General features: G+C 48.1%; 1 protein-coding gene across 1 annotated transcript in view; it reads right to left on the bottom strand.

The window, feature by feature from the left end:
* Window positions 1–17,821, bottom strand: part of GNG2 (G protein subunit gamma 2) — a 65,532-nt gene that overhangs the window by 3,529 nt on the left and 44,182 nt on the right. The window contains exons 2-3 of the mRNA XM_066610692.1: window positions 6,539–6,621; window positions 4,697–4,826 (exon numbers count right to left, since the gene is read on the bottom strand). Coding sequence (XP_066466789.1) covers window positions 4,697–4,783 — 87 coding nt within the window. The 5' untranslated portion in view covers window positions 4,784–4,826; window positions 6,539–6,621. The remainder of the gene's footprint in view (window positions 1–4,696; window positions 4,827–6,538; window positions 6,622–17,821) is intronic.

The raw sequence follows: 17,821 nt of genomic DNA, 5'->3' as shown, positions 1-17,821 counted from the left end.
GCCACTTGGGAAGGACAGAAGACAAGATTTCAGAGGGGAAGGGGTCTGTGAGGTCTGAAAGCTGAGTGGAAAAGACTCTCTTGACAAAATCGAGGTCTCTTGTGGCACAGCTATACTGGCCATGAGTAGTAAACTTTTGAGAGTCATGAGACACCTGGAAGATGTGTTGATCACATCAATACAGTAATCCACACACATGGGGCTGCATCTTCCAGTTCTGGTCGCCACATCTCAAAAAAGACATAGTGGAAATGGAAAAGGTGCAAAAGAGAGCGACTAAGATGATTACGGGGCTGGGGCACTTTCCTTATGAGGAAAGGCTACGGCGTTTGGGCCTCTTCAGCCTAGAAAAGAGACACCTGAGGGGGGACATGATTGAGACATACAAAATTATGCAGGGGATGGACAGAGTGGATAGGGAGATGCTCTTTACACTCTCACATAACACCAGAACCAGGGGACATCCACTAAAATTGAGTGTTGGGCGGGTTAGGACAGACAAAAGAAAATATTTCTTTACTCAGTGTGTGGTCGGTCTGTGGAACTCCTTGCCATAGGATGTGGTGCTGGCGTCTAGCCTAGTCGCCTTTAAAAGGGGATTGGACAAGTTTCTGGAGGAAAAATCCATTACGGGGTACAAGCCATGATGTGTATGCGCAACCTCCTGATTTCAGAAATGGGTTATGTCAGAATGCCAGATGCAAGGGAGGGCACCAGGATGAGGTCTCTTGTTATCTGGTGTGCTCCCTGGGCATTTGGTGGGCCACTGCGAGATACAGGAAGCTGGACTAGATGGGCCTGTGGCCTGATCCAGTGGGGCTGTTCTTAACTACAATTCCCAGGAAGCCTTGCAGGTCTCTTGTTATCTGGTGTGCTCCCTGGGGCATTTGGTGGGCCGCTGCGAGATACAGGAAGCTGGACTAGATGGGCCCTTGGCCTGATCCAGTGGGGCTGTTCTTATGTTCTTAACTACAATTCCCAGGAAGCCTTGCAGGTCTCTTGTTATCTGGTGTGCTCCCTGGGGCATTTGGTGGGCCGCTGTGAGATACAGGAAGCTGGACTAGATGGGCCCTTGGCCTGATCCAGTGGGGCTGTTCTTATGTTCTTAACTACAATTCCCAGGAAGCCTTGCAGGTCTCTTGCTGTCTTGTGTGCTCCCTGGGGCATTTGGTGGGCTGCTGCGAGATACAGGAAGCTGGACTAGATGGGCCTATCGCCTGATCCAATGGGGCTGTTCTTATGTTCTTATGTAACCATCTCCAGGTGCAATGCCTGCTGTTCACATTGCAGGAGTAGGTGGAGAAAGGTCTCCCTGGACATGCAAGAATGTTCCTGTGGGAGGAGGTGGATCCTTCAGGAAACCAGGTCCCAGGCCACCTACAGCACATTCTTAACACAGACGCACACCCCCGCCGATACAGCTGTGCCGCCAGAATGCACATTGCTTCCTGTGGAAGGTGGGGCAGGCCTGAAGGTCTCCTCCAACTAATGGAACATGTGTTCCTTCTCCCATGAGTCCCCACTGCCGCAGTGGGTCTACTTGGATCTGCACCAGTGATTTTTCTGGTGCCAGTCTGAGTGGACTCAGGAAGGTGGATTGAGGCCAGCAAGGGGGATAGGATATCCACAGAACCGCTGCCAGCAATACCATACCCTTCCCAGCCTCAGCACACACCTGTTCTCTGCTTCATTCCTTCCCCTCCCCACCCACTTACCAGTGCTGGGGCTTTTCTGGGCAGGATGTGTTTTGTGTCCCCATAAAGCAGGCTGTGCCACTGGAATGAAGGTTCCAGATGGAACACTGGAAAACATTGGGCCTGAAAATCCTATTCATATTTACTTAGAAGTAAGTCTCACTGTCATTGTCTCACTGCTTATGGGGCTTACTCCCAGATAAGCATGCCTCAGATCGCAACCTTGGGCCATGGAAATTAAGCACCAGCACTGAGAATGTGCTCAGAAAGAAACCAGCAGCCAGCTCTGCCAATGAGGACTCCCCTCAGATAAAGCCTCTCATTGTGAAGCAGCCTCAATCCAAGTCACAAGCCCCACCATGTCGCACAGCAAGACTGCTGATGGAGAGCAGAACTCCCACCCTGTGACAGTGTACAGAATCCTCTTTTCTCTGGATGATCACTAGTGCCACAATGTGAACACATTTTGTAACTCCGAACAATGGCATAGCTAGAGGGGGGTGCAATGTACTAAGTTTTGCAGTCTCTGTACTGTTTTGAATGCCTGCTTTGTTCTAGTGCAGGGGTGCCCAAACCCCGGCCTGGGGGCCACTTGCAACCCTCGAGGCCTCTCAATGCGGCCCTCAGGGAGTCCCCAGTCTCCAATGAGCCTCTGGCCCTCTGGAGATTTGTTGAAGCCCACACTGGTCCAACGCAACTTCTCTCAGTGTGAGGGCAACTGTTTGACCTCTCATGTGAGCTATGGGATGAGAGCTCCCTCCACTGCTTGCTCTTTCACATCTGTGATGCAGCAGTGGCAGTGAAGGAAAGGCTGGCCTTGCTTTGTGCAAGGCCTTTTATAGGCCTTGAGCTATTGCAAGACCTTCATTCATTCATATAAGTTCACCTTTAATATATTCATTTATGTAAACTTATGTAAATTTATTCAAATTTTAAATGTAAATTAATTCTTTTTTCCCCCCGGCCCCTGACACAGAGTCAGAGAGCTGATGTGGCCCTCCTGCCAAAAACTTTGGACACCCCTGTTCTAGTGGCACGGAATGGCTCCAAAGGGGAGGGGCGGCTTGATGGTGCAGTGAGGATCCCTGCAAAATGTAATGCTTTGCACCCCCTCTAGCTGACTACTACAAAACAGACCAAGGCTGCAATTGTAGACACCCTTGCTTTTGAGTATGCTCCATTAAATTCTATGGAACTTGCTTTCTAGTAAATAAGCACAAAAGCAGGGTATTATGTCCATATCTCCTGGTGGTTAGGGTAAGAGTAAAAAAAGTCTAGTGTTTGTTGTTTTACAATTAACCATACTGTTAATATAAATTTCTAATAGGAGACTCGTACTTGGCCAATTAAGTATGAGGTGGCAACTTAAGAACATAAGAACAGCCCCGCTGGATCAGGCATAGGCCCGTCTAGTCCAGCTTCCTGTATCTCACAGCAGCCCACCAAATGCCCCAGGGAGCACACCTGATAACCTGATCACACCTGATAGCACACCTGCCCTCCCTTGCACCATATCATCAACTTCCCCATATCATCACACACATACTAACTGGACTTCTTACTTTCCCAATACCAAGGGCTCAGAAAGCCTTCTACTTGAGTGCTTCTGGAAAATGGACAGGCAGGCTTGCGATTGGCAAGTCTTCAGGAGACAAAAAAGCTAAACAGAGGGGGATACCTTACTCCATGTGCAAGAACAACTCACTATGCTGCAGCTTCTCTGAAACTGCTGCACAACTACATTTGATCCTACACAACTCCCAACAATTGTTCAAAAGAGTTTTGTGAGCTGTAGAGAGCCACCAATCAAGAGTGAGAAACTCAAGTGTCCTGGGACACGGGGAATTGCAGCCCATGACCCAGCACTCAAACCAAGCCTAGGGTTTTGTATGCCAGTTTGCAGCACGACTGTCAGCATTTCAGCTCAGCTAAAAATCCCACTGGCTCTATTAACCTCAACAAGAAGGCTTGGCAGAGCTTTGGGTGAGCCAACAGTCATGAGAGCTAAGCCCCCAAACCTGACCAAATGCCAGCGTTAGGAAATATGCTAAGAGTTCCCATTAGAATACATGCACACTACGGGTTTTCCAGTAAATCCATTTATGTGGGATCCTTACTGTTGCCCTGCATGTATTCGGAATACACTCTACAAAAGCCATTTTCAACCAATGTGCTGCAGCACACTGGTGTGTTGTGAATGGTCCACAGGTATGTTGTGGGAGTTTGGAGCATAGCAGCTGAAAAATCACTGAAAAATTCTTCCAGGTTCTGCAGCTCTGTTTCTAGTGCAACGGTCTATATAGTAACAAATTATCTCTTCCTCCACTGGCTTTCCAGAAGAGGAAGATAACAGACAATTGATTACTACAGACAGTTGCCCTTAAAACAGAGCTACAGAACCCAGAAGAATCTCCTGGAAGTGATACTGCAAAAGGGGAACACATAAGAACATAAGAAAAGAACCACTGGATCAGGCCAAAGACCCATCTAGTCCAGCTTCCTGTATCTCACAGCGACCCACCAAATGCCCCAGGGAGCACACCAGATAACAAGAGAACTGCATCCTGGTGCCCTCCCCTGCATCTGGCATTCTGATGTAGCCCATTTCTAAAATCAGGAGGTTGCACATACCCATTACAGCTTGTCACCCATAATGGATTTTTCCTCCAGAAACTTGTTTAATCCCCTTTTAAAGGCATCTAGGCCAGATGCCATCACCACATCCTGTGGCAAGGAGTTCCACAGACCAACCACACGCTGAGTAAAGAAATATTTTATTTTGTCTGTCCTAACTCTCCCAACACTCAATTTTAGTGGCTGTCCCCTGGTTCTGGTGTTGTGTGAGAGTCTAAAGCAACCACAGAGGTCACCATAGAGGTCAGTGTGCTGTGATAAGAAAGACACTGAAAAAAAAAACTGCTGCTCTACAAGGCAGGTGAAGATCGACCAGCTTCAGAGTAATCCCCCAGGATTCCACAAAACACATGACAGTAGAGATTTACCTTTATTCTGTCAATATTGGCCTCCATTTTGAGCTGTTCCACCAGCTTCCTGGCTTGTGCGATGCTGGTGGTGTTGTTGCTGGCCATCTGAGCCTTCTGAGTGCACAAGCGATGCCTTCCTTCAAATGCTCTGCCAAGATAATAAATTACATCGATCCATCAGGGAACTAATAAACTGCCAGGCTTGCAAACCCATCCGCCGGGATGCAAGATCTAATAAAGGAGATGGTGATTAATAATGATGCAAAACTACACTTTGGTTTCACTGGCAGCAAGATCCCACCTTTTTTTTAAAAAAAAGCTCATTATTCTAAGCTCGTTCAGGAGACTCTCTTGGAAAAAGTTAAGATCCACACACATCAAACAAGATCAGATTTTGATGAAGTGCCTGAACATGCACAGAGTATGCTGTGCTTGTCCCCGAGTAAGCCCAGCCAGTTGGCACGTGACTGGAATCAGATCAGAGAACACCCAGAAGGGTTAACCTTTGCTGCTCTATTCTAGAAGACGAGCATTAATAGTATGTTAGTTTGCTCTAAGAAGCTCTTATACAGAGGCTGTTTACCAACAGACTCCGGAACAAGAGCATATCGGGGTGGGTGGGTGGGGACTTACTGGACAAGTTCTGCTTTCCTTCCTTCAATGTCACATACCTGGCTCCAGATTTCTCACCCACTTGCTAAACATCTCTTCGTTTCAGGCTACCTGATCAAATCTTTGCTTGGCACTCTTTTTGCAAAATGCTTTCTGCTTAATCTGCTCTGAGGAAGGGGAGAAATTCCTTGGTGACTGACACAGGAGGCAGCCAGCATGAGGTGGGCAAATAAAGCTTCTGGCTACAGACTAATTTGTAAGAGATTTTCTCCAAGCTCAGTCCAGGGAAAGAGATGGTGCAGGCATTTTGGTAAGAGCAGAGCTTCCAAAGCAGGTGCATTGCTGAAACCATACAAATTACAATATATAAAGCTATGCAGGCTTACATTCAGTGCGAATGCTGGTCTTCACACAATTGATGCAACCATTTTCTGAGATCACAGGAAACTTCTGCTCCCCTCCTTAAGCCAAAAGAGGGCCTCCTTTTTGATCCCAGACCAAGGTACAATCCTAACCCTGTACCCCCTTTCATGGGCCCTGGCGAGACAGGAAATCTGAGGACATTTTCAGGGTCCCTCGTTTTGCTCCTTTTTGATGCCAGGCTGGGAACAATTTAGTGCCTGTACCCCCTTGAGGTCAGGGCCGGTGAGAGGAAAGACCAAAGGTCGCCTGTTGGCCGCTTAAGAGGCAGCAGCTCTCCAACTGCCTTGGGCCAAGGTCTTTGCTAGCCAAGCTAGGATAGACCTTTAATCAGCAGCCAACACAGAAAGGGGATGGAACTTCCACATGCAAAGCTCCAGGCAAGAGAGCAGATCCACTCCCAGCCAGGATGGTGTCATCTTTGAAGATGCTGTTTGGGTGTGCCCTGAATACTGAGCCAGCATTTCTGCATCAAGCATCCTGTGCCCTGCAAAATGGGCAGCATCTCAACAGGTAAAGCTCCTCGCATACGTTCACTGACACAAGACCTGAGTAAGGGGTTAAAGATCCGTGGCTAGGCACTTACCTTGGACACAGAAGGCCAGGTGCAATCCCTGGCCTTCATCTCCAGGGAGGGTGGAGAAGAGTTCCCATCTGGAACCCTGGAAAGGTGTTGCCACTAAGGTGGAGGGGAGGAGAGAGAGAGAGGCAACAACCATATTTGACCCCATGTGCCACCTTAGAGAAAAAGGACCACACCTGGTTTCAGAAGGTAGAGACTCACCATAGCAATTCCGTTTGCTCAGCACACAAATATGAACCACTCACCTCACTCCAACCTTGCACGCTCCTCTGCAATGACCGACAAACAGCAGGCTCAAACTAAGATGCCGTGCACCTCAAGAGTAACCCTGTAGAGCAAGGGAACAGAGTGATGGATGATGAATCATCTGTCCAAGACTTAAGGAAATATGGGAAGAGCAATGATGAACCCCTCCCCACCACACTTGGAAGTGTATAGAAGAGCACTCTTACTACCACTTACTTACTTACTTACTTACTACTTCTTTGAAAAGGTCAACAGGCATGTGGATGTGGGAGAACCCGTGGACATTATATATCTGGACTTTCAGAAGGCATTTGACATGGTCCCTCACCAAAGGCTACTGAAAAAACTCCAGTCAGGGAATTAGAAGGCAGGTCCTCTCCTGGACTGAGACCTTGTTGAAGACCAGGAAACAGAGAGTGGGTGTCAATGGGCAATTTTCACAATGGAGAGAGGTGAAAAGTGGTGTGCCCCAAGGATCTGTCCTGGGACCGGTGCTCTTCAACCTCTTCATAAATGACCTGGAGAGAGGGGTGAGCAGTGAGGTGGCTACGTTTGCAGACAACACCAAACATTTCTGAGTGGTGAAGACCAGAAGTGATTGTGAGGAGCTCCAGAAGGATCTCTCCAGACTGGCAGGATGGGCAGCAAAATAGCAGATGCATTTAAGTGTAAGTAAGTGTAAAGTCATGCACATTGGGGCAAAGAATCAAAACTTCACATATAGGCTGATGGGTTCTGAGCTGTCCGTGACAGGTCAGGAGAGAGATCTTGGGGTGGTGGTGGACAAGTCGATGAAAGTGTCGACCCAATGTGTGGCGGTAGTGAAGAAGGCCAATTCTATGCTTGGGAGCATTAGAAAAGGTATTGAGAACAAAACAGTTAATATTATAATGCTGTTGTACAAATCAATGGTAAGGCCACACCTGGAGTATTGTGTCCAGTTCTGGTCGCTGCATCTCAAAAAGGATATAGCGGAAATGGAAAAGGTGCAAAAGAGAGCGACTAAGATGATTACTGGACTGGGGCACCTTCCTTATGAGGAAAGGCTATGGTGTTTGGGCCTCTTCAGCCTAAAAAGAGGCGCCTGAGGGGGGTCATGATTGAGACATATGAAATTATGCATGGGAAGGATTAAGTGGATAGAGAGATGCTCTTTACGCTCTCACATAGCACCAGAACCAGGGGACATCCACTAAAATTGAGTGTTGGGAGAGTTAGGACAGACAAAAGAAAATATTTTTTTACTCTGCATGTGGGTGGTCTGTGGAACTCCTTGCCACAGGATGTGGTGACGGCATATGGCCTGGACGCCTTTAAAAGGGGATTGGACAAGTTTCTGGAGGAAAAATTCATTACGGGTTTCAAGCCATGATGTGTATGTGCAACCTCCGGATTTTAGAAATGGGCTATATCAGAATTGCAGATGCAAGGGAGGGCACCAGGATGCAGGTCTCTTGTTATCTGGTGTGCTCCTTGGGGCATTTGGTGGGCTGCTGTGTGATACAGGAAGCTGGACTAGATGGGCCTATGGCCTGATCCTGCGGGGCTGTTCTTATGTTCTTAACTACAATTCCCAGGAGGCCTTGCAGGTCTCTTGTTATCTGGTGTGCTCCCTGGGGCATTTGGTGGGCCGCTGTGAGATACAGGAAGCTGGACTAGATGGGCCTATGGCCTGATCCCGTGGGGCTGTTCTTATGTTCTTAACTACAATTCCCAGGAGGCCTTGCAGGTCTCTTGTTATCCGGTGTGCTCCCTGGGGCATTTGGTGGGCCGCTGTGAGATCCAGGAAGCTGGACTAGATGGGCCTATGGCCTGATCCAATGGGGCTGTTCTTATGTTCTTACTCACAAATAGGAAATTCTCTTAGTGCAACAGCCAAAGAATTATTGCTGCAGGTGAACGTGGAAGGTCCAGGAGCAAAAATCTGGACACCAAATATATAGGCCAGAAACCAGCATTTTGGGGGAGTTATGCTTACTAGAAGATGCACTTCTTCAGGATGGATGTGCTTCATAGGGGTTTGAAGGGGTGGGAGTCAATCAATGCTTGGCAAGTTTTGGAAAAGAGGCAGCTCTTGGGAGCTGGATTTGGAGTTTAGAGAAGCAGCACAGCAACCCTCAGCACTTCACCTGACCTGCCTGAAGAATTTTTTTAATGGCGCTGCAGCATGTGGGGGTGGTGCAGAATGGTCAGAACTTCCTCATCATGCGTCCCTAATCCAGATCACCCCTCGACAACCACTTCTTGAAAAAAAGGAATTAGATTAGGAATTCTAGTCACGGGGCTCCCTCATCCCATCTAATGAGGTTTTATTTAATCCCCCCTTTTCTCATTTTAAATTCACACTTTACACCAAGACCCCTCAGCCATTCTAATGCCTGGTTTGTTCATAAATTTCTCACCATCTTTGGGGCCACTCTTTCTGAAGGTATATTTACTTTTTCTAAAAAAAATATCTAATTTCTTACAAGACCAAAATGGTAGGACACAGCATCAAGGATCATCTGAATGCAAAACAGGCAACACCCTTCAGATGCACAACACATAACTGCATAAAAATGGTCTAAGACGCCAACCCTTCCACCACCACCACCACAATGTCACATCCTTACATCCACCACATGTTCAAGCTTTCTGAAGAGATGACTTCTTCAGAAGGGACCTCTCCATGGAGAAGGTGCACTTCCCCCATCACAGGTTCCCAAGGACAGATCTGGCCTGACCATCCCCATTCACACAACAGCACCCATCCTGCCTTCCTCCTCATCCATAGAAATTCATCCACCCTCCAAAATCCAGCGAGGGGTGGTTAGGACACCCTCTACCATCCTTTAAGGTGCCAGATGCTTTTAGTGAAACAGGAGGATGGTCAGAGAGCACCTCCTCTGTGCCCGAAGAGCCCCCTCCCACTCAGCATAGGGCAAAACTGAGCCAGGCAGACCAGGGCTTTGACTCAATTCATTTGTTCACTAAAGTCAGCACTAAAACATCATTCTCCAGTTGCCCTGGCAACTGCAGGACCAGCGCAAAGAGATGGGCTGAAGCACTCACAGCCTGTCAGCTCATGCTGACCAGAACAGACACTCTGCTCCCAAGTCGTGCTAGATTTTGCCAGGTCACCCACTTACCAGCCCAGCTGTGACCAACTGACTACTTCCCAATGGAGAGTTTAAATATCCGCATCCAACACCCCCCCTTTTATAGTTTTCCTCCTGGCTCCTTAATCCTACTTGTAAACCACACACGGGTTTGATATGGCTGGCAGGTGTCATGATATGCGGTTGGGTGCACATGCCCTTTTCTCTTCCTGACAGAGATTCTGGGTCCAATCCTATCCAACTTTCCAGTACCAATGTAACCACAATGCAGCCCTGAGATAAGGGAACATATGTTCCCATACCTTGAGGAGTGCTCTGAAACTGCCTCCCCACCACAGGATGCAGTGCATGTCCCATTGGCACAGCTGCACCAGCACTGGAAAATTGGATAGGATTTTCCTGCCAGGAAAACAGGAATCATAAGTATTCTCTTCTTTGCAGAACACGTAGTTGTGACTTGATCTGGGCTTTGGATTGTAGGATTCTCACCTTGGACAAGCAAAAAAATCCTTCCTCCTTCCTCTTTTATTGATTATAGCAGGTGTCTCCAAACTTTTTGGCCAGAGGGCTGCATCAAATATCTGGCACAGTGTTAAAAAAAAAATTTAAATATAAAATTTATATACATAAAATAGAGCTAGAACTTAGATGAGTGAATAAATGAATGAATGGGCTCATTCATTCAACCTCTCTGGCCCTTAGAACACCCTCCAGACACAACCAGAGATAGTTCCATTCATGTTTGGCCAGGGGCTTTCAGGGGACAAGAGGCTGGCTGTGGACCAGACAGTGGCTTGAGGGCTGCATCTGGCCCCCCGGCTGGGGTTTGGAGACACCTGGATTATAACATGCAGTTCATATGGGCATCATCCTACCTTGAAATTGCACCCATGTCATCTGCAAGACTGTCTTTCAGCCTGGCCCTAGGCACATTTACCTGGAAGCAAGTTCATGTGATCAGTGGAACTTGCTACCAGGAAAGTGCAAGTAGGACTGCAGCCATGGAATCCATCCCAATGCACATTTTCTCAGAAATCAGTCCCACATCATGCAAAATCCCAGGAAAGTGCATGTAGGACTGGGCTCTCTGGATCACAATCATTTGAAAAAAGGTACCCCTTCATCACCTTCAGGAGCTGGGAACTGTGGAAGGGTGGAGATTCTTCTACAGAAGACCTGGAGGTGGGAACCTGATTATTATTATTATTATTATTATTATTATTATTATTATTATTATTATTATTATTATTATTATTATTATTAACAGTATTTATATACCGCTTTTCAACTAAAAGTTCACAAAGCGGTTTACAGAGTACCTCCTTGCCAATGTTGATTTAGTTTCTAGAAGGCAAAGGAGGGATACATTCTAGGGTACATTGCTCCTATAAAGCAAAAGAAATCTGAAAAGGGTTTCTAGGGTGTGACTTTCCCTAAACCTATATGCTGGGAGCAACAGCCTGCATGTTTATTATTATTATTAATTATTAACAGTATTTATATACCGCTTTTCAACTAAAAGTTCACAAAGCTGTTTACAGAGAAAACTCAAATAACTAAATGGCTCCCTGTCTCAAAAGGGCTCACAATCTAAAAAGATGCAAATGAATACCAGCAGACAGCCACTAGAACAGACAGTGCTGGGGTGAGGTGGGCCAGTTACTCTCCCCCTGCTAAAAAAAGGAGCTCTGTAGGCAACCTTCAGTCTCGAAAGACTCTGGTATCGCGCTCTGGATGGTGGTTCTGGAACAGCGTCTAGTGTGGCTGAAAAGGCCGATTCGGGAGTGACAATCCCTTCCACACTGGGAGCAAGTGCAGTCTGTCCCTGGTCTGTCTCCCTGGCTGTGGGCCTTCCTTCTTTGTCTCTTTGCCTCAGTCTGTTGGGCAAGTGTCTCTTCAAACTGGGAAAGGCCATGCTGCACAGCCTGCCTCCAAGCGGGCCACTCAGAGGCCAGGGTTTCCCACTTGTGGTCCATCCCTAAGGCCTTCAGATCCCTCTTGCAGATGTCCTTGTATTGCAGCTGTGGTCTACCTGTAGGGCGCTTTCCTTGCACGAGTTCTCCATAGAGGAGATCCTTTGGGATCCGCCCATCATCCATTCTCACGACATGACCGCAGGCGTCTCTGTTTCAGCAGTGCATACATGCTAGGGATTCCAGCACGTTCCAGGACTGTGTTGTTTGGAACTTTGTCCTGCCAGCACCCACTTGAAAAAGTGCCTCTTACCCAATTAGCGGGGATTTATAGCAAAGCAAATACTTAATTCCAAGGAATTACGCACAGGTTTGTAACCTTACTGCAACACACAAACCAGAAGATCACAGTTACTGCCCCACAGCAACACCAATCATTTTGGAAAAAGCAGAACCCCAGGATAACAGTAGAAACACATTTCAGGAGAAGGGGTTGCTGTGTTGCAACAGAGACAGCAAAGAGTCTTGTAGCTTCTTAAAGACTAGCACATTTATGCTGGTATAACTTTTGGGGACTACAGCCTACTTCATCAGATGCAGGATGACTAAAAGTCATTTTTCTTCTGATGTGAGCTTTTTATGCAAGAGCTGATTTCATCAGAGGCAAGAGAGAACTGTGTAGCAAGAGAGGCAAGAGAGATCTGTGCAGCGATCTGTCTGTGCATTCACACAGGTTACACTTCCAGGTGGTCCCACTGAAGATCAGTAGGGCTGGGATAAGCAAGTCCAGCAAAGCACATTCTGATCCTAAACAGTTCCCTAGGGTTGCCAAGGTTTATTACTGGTCCCTGCTCCTGTGCCATTAACAACAGCTTGTTCTGCAGATGTTAGGTGTTGTTCCTTATTGCCACTGTATGGAAAACTTCACACATTGACCACCAATCAAGCTACTGTTAAAGGCACAGAAACAGGCTTCAACAGATTTTTCCTGTTCATTTATAAATCCTTGATTTTCTCACTCTCCATTTGGCCCCTCAGCCTTTTACTCTTGCCCAAGCAACAGGAGGAAAGGCTTACTGGAAAGCCCATAGACTGCAGGCAATTGTTATAGAGATTATCCATTTATCAAAAGTCTGCTTGTGGGCTTGTTCTCACAGATAATGTCTCCTCCCCTTAGTTTCTAGTTGTTTGGCTCAGGTTGGTGAGCCTTTCTGTGATGTCACAACAGTTAAGCCAAAGATGGCCAGATAAACTGTCACCCTCTCTTCACTACTTACACAGACGTGCAGAACTACATCAGCCACTCATGCCCAGATAACATTTGTTTATATATAATAAATCAAAGGTAATGTGTTTGTAGCCATATTTCTCCCATCCATCCAGCAGCGGTGCAACCCAGAATACCATCTGATGCCACCTTGGCACAATTATGAAAGAAAAAAGAAAGAAAAGAAACCAGACACTGTGCTGTGGAAGAAATCCTCCCTGTGGATAAGAACATAAGAACAGCCCCGCTGGATCAGGCCATAGGCCCATCTAGTCCAGCTTCATGTATCTCACAGCGACCCACCAAATGCCCCAGGGAGCACACCAGATCACAAGAGACCTGCATCCTGGTGCCCTCCCTTGCATCTGGCATTCTGACGTAGCCCATTTCTAAAATGAGGAGGTGGCGCATACACATCATGGCTTGTAACCCGTAAAGGATTTTTCCTCCAGAAATTTGTCCAATCCCCTTTTAAAGGCGTCCACGCCCGATGCTGTCACCACATCCTGTGGCAAGGAGTTCCACAGACCCACCACATGCTGAGTAAAGAAATATTTTTTTTTGTCTGCCTTAACTCTCCCAACACTCAATTTTAGTGGATGTCCCCTGATTCTGGTGTTGTGTGAGAGGAGAAAGAGCATCTCTCTATCCACTCTGTAGGGATGCTGCACACTCTCGTTGGAAGCTGCCCATGGTTACAGGTTGCCTGAAGAGGGTTCAGGCCCTACTATCTTAGGGCTCAATTCTAAGCAGTGCATGCCGGCTTACCACTGGCACGCACTGTCACAAATGTGCCGTAAGGTACGTTTGCGAGGCTTAGTGCTGGCTGAGCACCAAAGCTACCCCAGTCCCAGTGGGCACTGGGCTAGCACTGGTGGAACACCGGTACTCCGCTGCTCAGCGGTTGTGTGGACTGCCGGGTGGCGGATAGGTGGGGGTGAGAGAGGGAGAGGCATGCTGGGGGGGGAGCAGAGTGGGAGAGAGGCGGAACTACTGGAGTTCAGCTCCACCGAATCCTGAGCTCCAAGTCAGGCCATGTGGCCCAAGGGTTGCCGCAGAATCAAGTAGCCCCATTGTGGGGCTACATCCCTTACCTGGAGGAAGGGGATGGAAGTCCCCTTCCCCTGAGGAGCCGGTGGCGGCTGCCCTGTTGCGCACATTATTCCATGGCAGTCCCAGTGCAATGGGCAGCTCAGGATTGGGCTGTTAACTCAGTTATTGAGTCTCTCGTATCCAAGACAATGGCTGCTTGTTCACTGAGTGCTTTAGAAACTTATGAAACCGACAGGTTGTGTTCATCAAGGTGAAGGCATCTGTTACCTCCAACAGTGGGGAGGGCTGCCACTTTTGGGCCCCACTTGTGGGCTTCTCAGAAGCATCTGCCCACCCTCTGTTGGAAACAGAGGACCAGGTGAGGAGGCTCTTGGCTCTGATTCTGCAGTCGACTCTATTTCTGAAACAGAAATCTTTGAGGACTCCACATTTCATGCATTCCCCTCTCGCAGCCAGGAAAATGAAATACCATCCACCGAAACACCGCTTCAGGATTCCTGTAACGGCTCTTAACTGGGACAAGGGAGTTGATTCACCGGAGCTGTCAGCGGTTTTCTTTTTCTCCAACTGATGCCATATTTTTGTTTGATATATGATGTGCGGTTGAAAAATTGGAAAAGCAGCACAGCTCAGAAGCTGGAAGAGGGCCAGCAAAAATGAGCAGTAATGAGCCCGTTTCCATGGAGACGGCTTCATTAGCATGCTGGCGTACGATGCCGCAGCTTAGCAGAGGGGAAGCGGGTTCCGAAAGGGCTGGCCTGCTTCTTCCTGCGCAAGAGGGGAAGAAAGAGCCCCTCTGTCAAACCAGATCTGTTTCTCTGCTCTACAAAAACAAGACGGTGGTTTTTATTGCTGCTGACCTCGCAGGACGTTCCCTTGAGGAGCCTTCAGGAGATGCTGGAACATGGTGAAGTTGAGCATTTGAAAGCAAGAAATAGCACGTTCCCGGACTTTGACAGGGTGTGTGCTGAAAACAGGCTCCAAAGGGACATGCGTTGGAATACTAAAACGAAGGCAACACAAGCAGGGATCTGCCGCTCTCACCAGGTGTACTGAGATGACCCAGGTGACCACCTGAGAACTCTGAGAGAGTGCCAGGCCTCAGCAAGTCTCCAGCTCTGGCTGCAAAAGGCCAAGTGCGTCAGAAGAGGCAGGCCAGAGAGGCCGAGTCACAAGAGGAAGGAGCCAGCCAGAACCCATCAGGATCCCCACACCAACAGCAAGCGACTCAGAAGCACGGCCTGAGTGAGGGCAGCAACTCCCAACTGGTGTGCCATGAAAGGTCCACAGGTGTGCCACACGGGGGTCTGGAGCACAGCATTTGAAAATAGCTGAAAAACTCTTCCTGGTCCTGCAGCTGTGATTCTAGGGCAATGGGCTGTAGTAATGAATTGCTTCTCCCTCTCTGACAGCGGAAGGCAGACAATTTGCAACTATAGGCAGTTGCCCTAGAAACAGAGCCGCCAAAGAATCTCCCAGAAGCTGGAAGCCACATCACAAGAGGCGAAGACCACAGAGAAGACCGTAGATGTTAGCGTGCTGGGAGAAGAATGGCACCAGAATGAGGTCTCTTGTGATCTGGTGTGCTCCCTGGGGCATTTGGTGGTCCGCTGTGAGATACAGGAAGCTGGACTAGATGGGCCTATGGCCTAATCCAGTGGGGCTGTTCTTATGTTCTCAGGCTGGGGCATCAGAACCAGGGGACATCCACTAAAACTGAGTGTTGGGAGAGTTAGGACAGAAGAAAATATTTCTTTACTCAGTGTGTGGTTGGTCTGTGGAACTCCTTGCTACAGGATGTGGTGACGGCATATGGCCTGGATGCCTTTAAAAGGGGATTGGATACGTTTCTGGAGGAAAAATCCATTACGGGGTACAAGCCATGATGTGTATGCGCAACCTCCTGATTTTAGAAGTGGGTTATGTCAGAATGCCAGATGCAGGGGAGGGCACCAGGATGCAGGTCTCTTGTTATCTGGTGTGCTCCCTGGGGCATTTGGTGGGCCGCTGTGAGATACAGGAAGCTGGACTAGATGGGCTGTGGCCTGATCCAGTAGGGCTGTTCTTATGTTCTTAAACTACAATTCCCAGGAGGCCTTGCAGGTCTCTTGTTATCTGGCGTGCTCCCTGGGGCATTTGGTGGGCCGCTGTGAGATGCAGGAAGCTGGACTAGATGAGCTGTGGCCTGATCCAGTGGGGCTGTTCTTATGTTCTTATGTTAGCTTTCTGTATCTCAGTAAATGCTTCAGGGAACACACAAGCTGGACTAGATGGGCCTTTGGCCTGATCCAGCGGGGCTCTTCTTATGTAACTTTTCAAGCTTCAAAAACGTGAAAAGTCAGCATGATATAAGAAGGAAAAATCTATCAGGTTCAGTGGTGTCAGTATGGGGGGGGGGATCCAGGCCACATCAGGTGATGCACACTGAGAGGGAGACATCACTACTGGCCAAAATTTTTAAAATCTTGGTATTTTTGAATAATACCATTATGTTATAAACCATTTGATCCATAATTACATGCAGAACGCAATTAAACATACTATGTTGATATTTCCCTATCAAAAGTTATAGCCAAAATACCAGCCAGGGCGGGGCACTGGCACATCACCTTGCCCACTGCCCAGGGTAAAGCCCCACCTAGTGCAGGGGAGGAGGTCCACCATGGGCGTGATGCACTGGCCTCCTGCACTGGGTGACGTAAACCTTAGTGATGCCACCGGCAGGTTTTAGGCCTAGCAAGAGGCAGTCTTGGCTTCAGAGACATTGTATTGGCAACCTTCAGTCTCGAAAGACTCTGGTATCTCGCTCTGAAAGGTGGTTCTGGAACAGCGTCTAGTGTGGCTGAAAAGGCCAATCCGGGAGTGACAATCCCTTCCACTCTGGGAGCAAGTGCAGTCTGTCCCTGGTCTGTCTCCCTGGCTGTGGGCCTTCCTTCTTTGCCTCTTAGCCTCAGACTGTTGGCCAAGTGTCTCTTCAAACTGGGAAAGGCCATGCTGCACAGCCTGCCTCCAAGCGGGCCGCTCAGAGGCCAGGGTTTCCCACCTGTTGAGGTCCACTCCTAAGGCCTTCAGATCCCTCTTGCAGATGTCCTTGTATCGCAGCTGTGGTCTATCTGTAGGGCGCTTTCCTTGCACGAGTTCTCCATAGAGGAGATCCTTTGGGATCCGGCCATCATCCATTCTCACGACATGACCGAGCCAACGCAGGCGTCTCTGTTTCAGCAGTGAATACATGCTAGGGATTCCAGCACGTTCCAGGACTGTGTTGTTTGGAACTTTGTCCTGCCAGGTGATGCCGAGGATGCATCGGAGGCAGCGCATGTGGAAAGCGCTCAGTTTCCAACAAAGATAAAGCATGATTGTGTAATTCAACACATGTGCAGAGAAGTGGGCTATCTCATGCGTATTCCTCATTGAATGAAGATCCTGAACAGGGTTCTGAGCTGCCTGTGATGGATCAGGAGAGACACGTTGGGGTGCTAGCGGGCAGCTCAATGGAAGAGTCGATCCAGTGTGTGGTGGCTGTGAAGAAGGCTATTTCCATGCCCAGGATCATTGAAAAGAGATTGGGATAAAACAGTCAATATTATAATGACATTGTACAAATCAGTGTGAAGGCCACACCTGGAGTATTGAATCCAGTTATGGTTGCCACATCTCAAAAAAGATATATTGGAACTGGAACAGTGACCAAAGTGATTACTGGGCTGGGGCACCTGCCTTATGAGGAAAGGCTACAGTGTTGGGGGCTTTTCAGTCTAGAAAACAGATACTTGGGGGGGGGAACATGATCCCTCAGGGGGGACATGCATAAAATTATACAGGGGATGGATAGAATGGATATTCCTATCCCTCTCATACAACACCAGATCCAGGGAACATCCACTAAAACAGGGAACGTCCACTAAAATTGAGTGTTGGGAGAGTTAGAAAAGACAAAAGAAGATATTT

Source organism: Tiliqua scincoides, chromosome 1, assembly GCF_035046505.1.
Source record: "Tiliqua scincoides isolate rTilSci1 chromosome 1, rTilSci1.hap2, whole genome shotgun sequence".
Lineage (NCBI taxonomy): Eukaryota > Metazoa > Chordata > Lepidosauria > Squamata > Scincidae > Tiliqua > Tiliqua scincoides.
The sequence above is the reverse complement of the archived record's forward strand: the minus strand, read 5'-3'. Positions and strand labels throughout refer to the sequence as shown.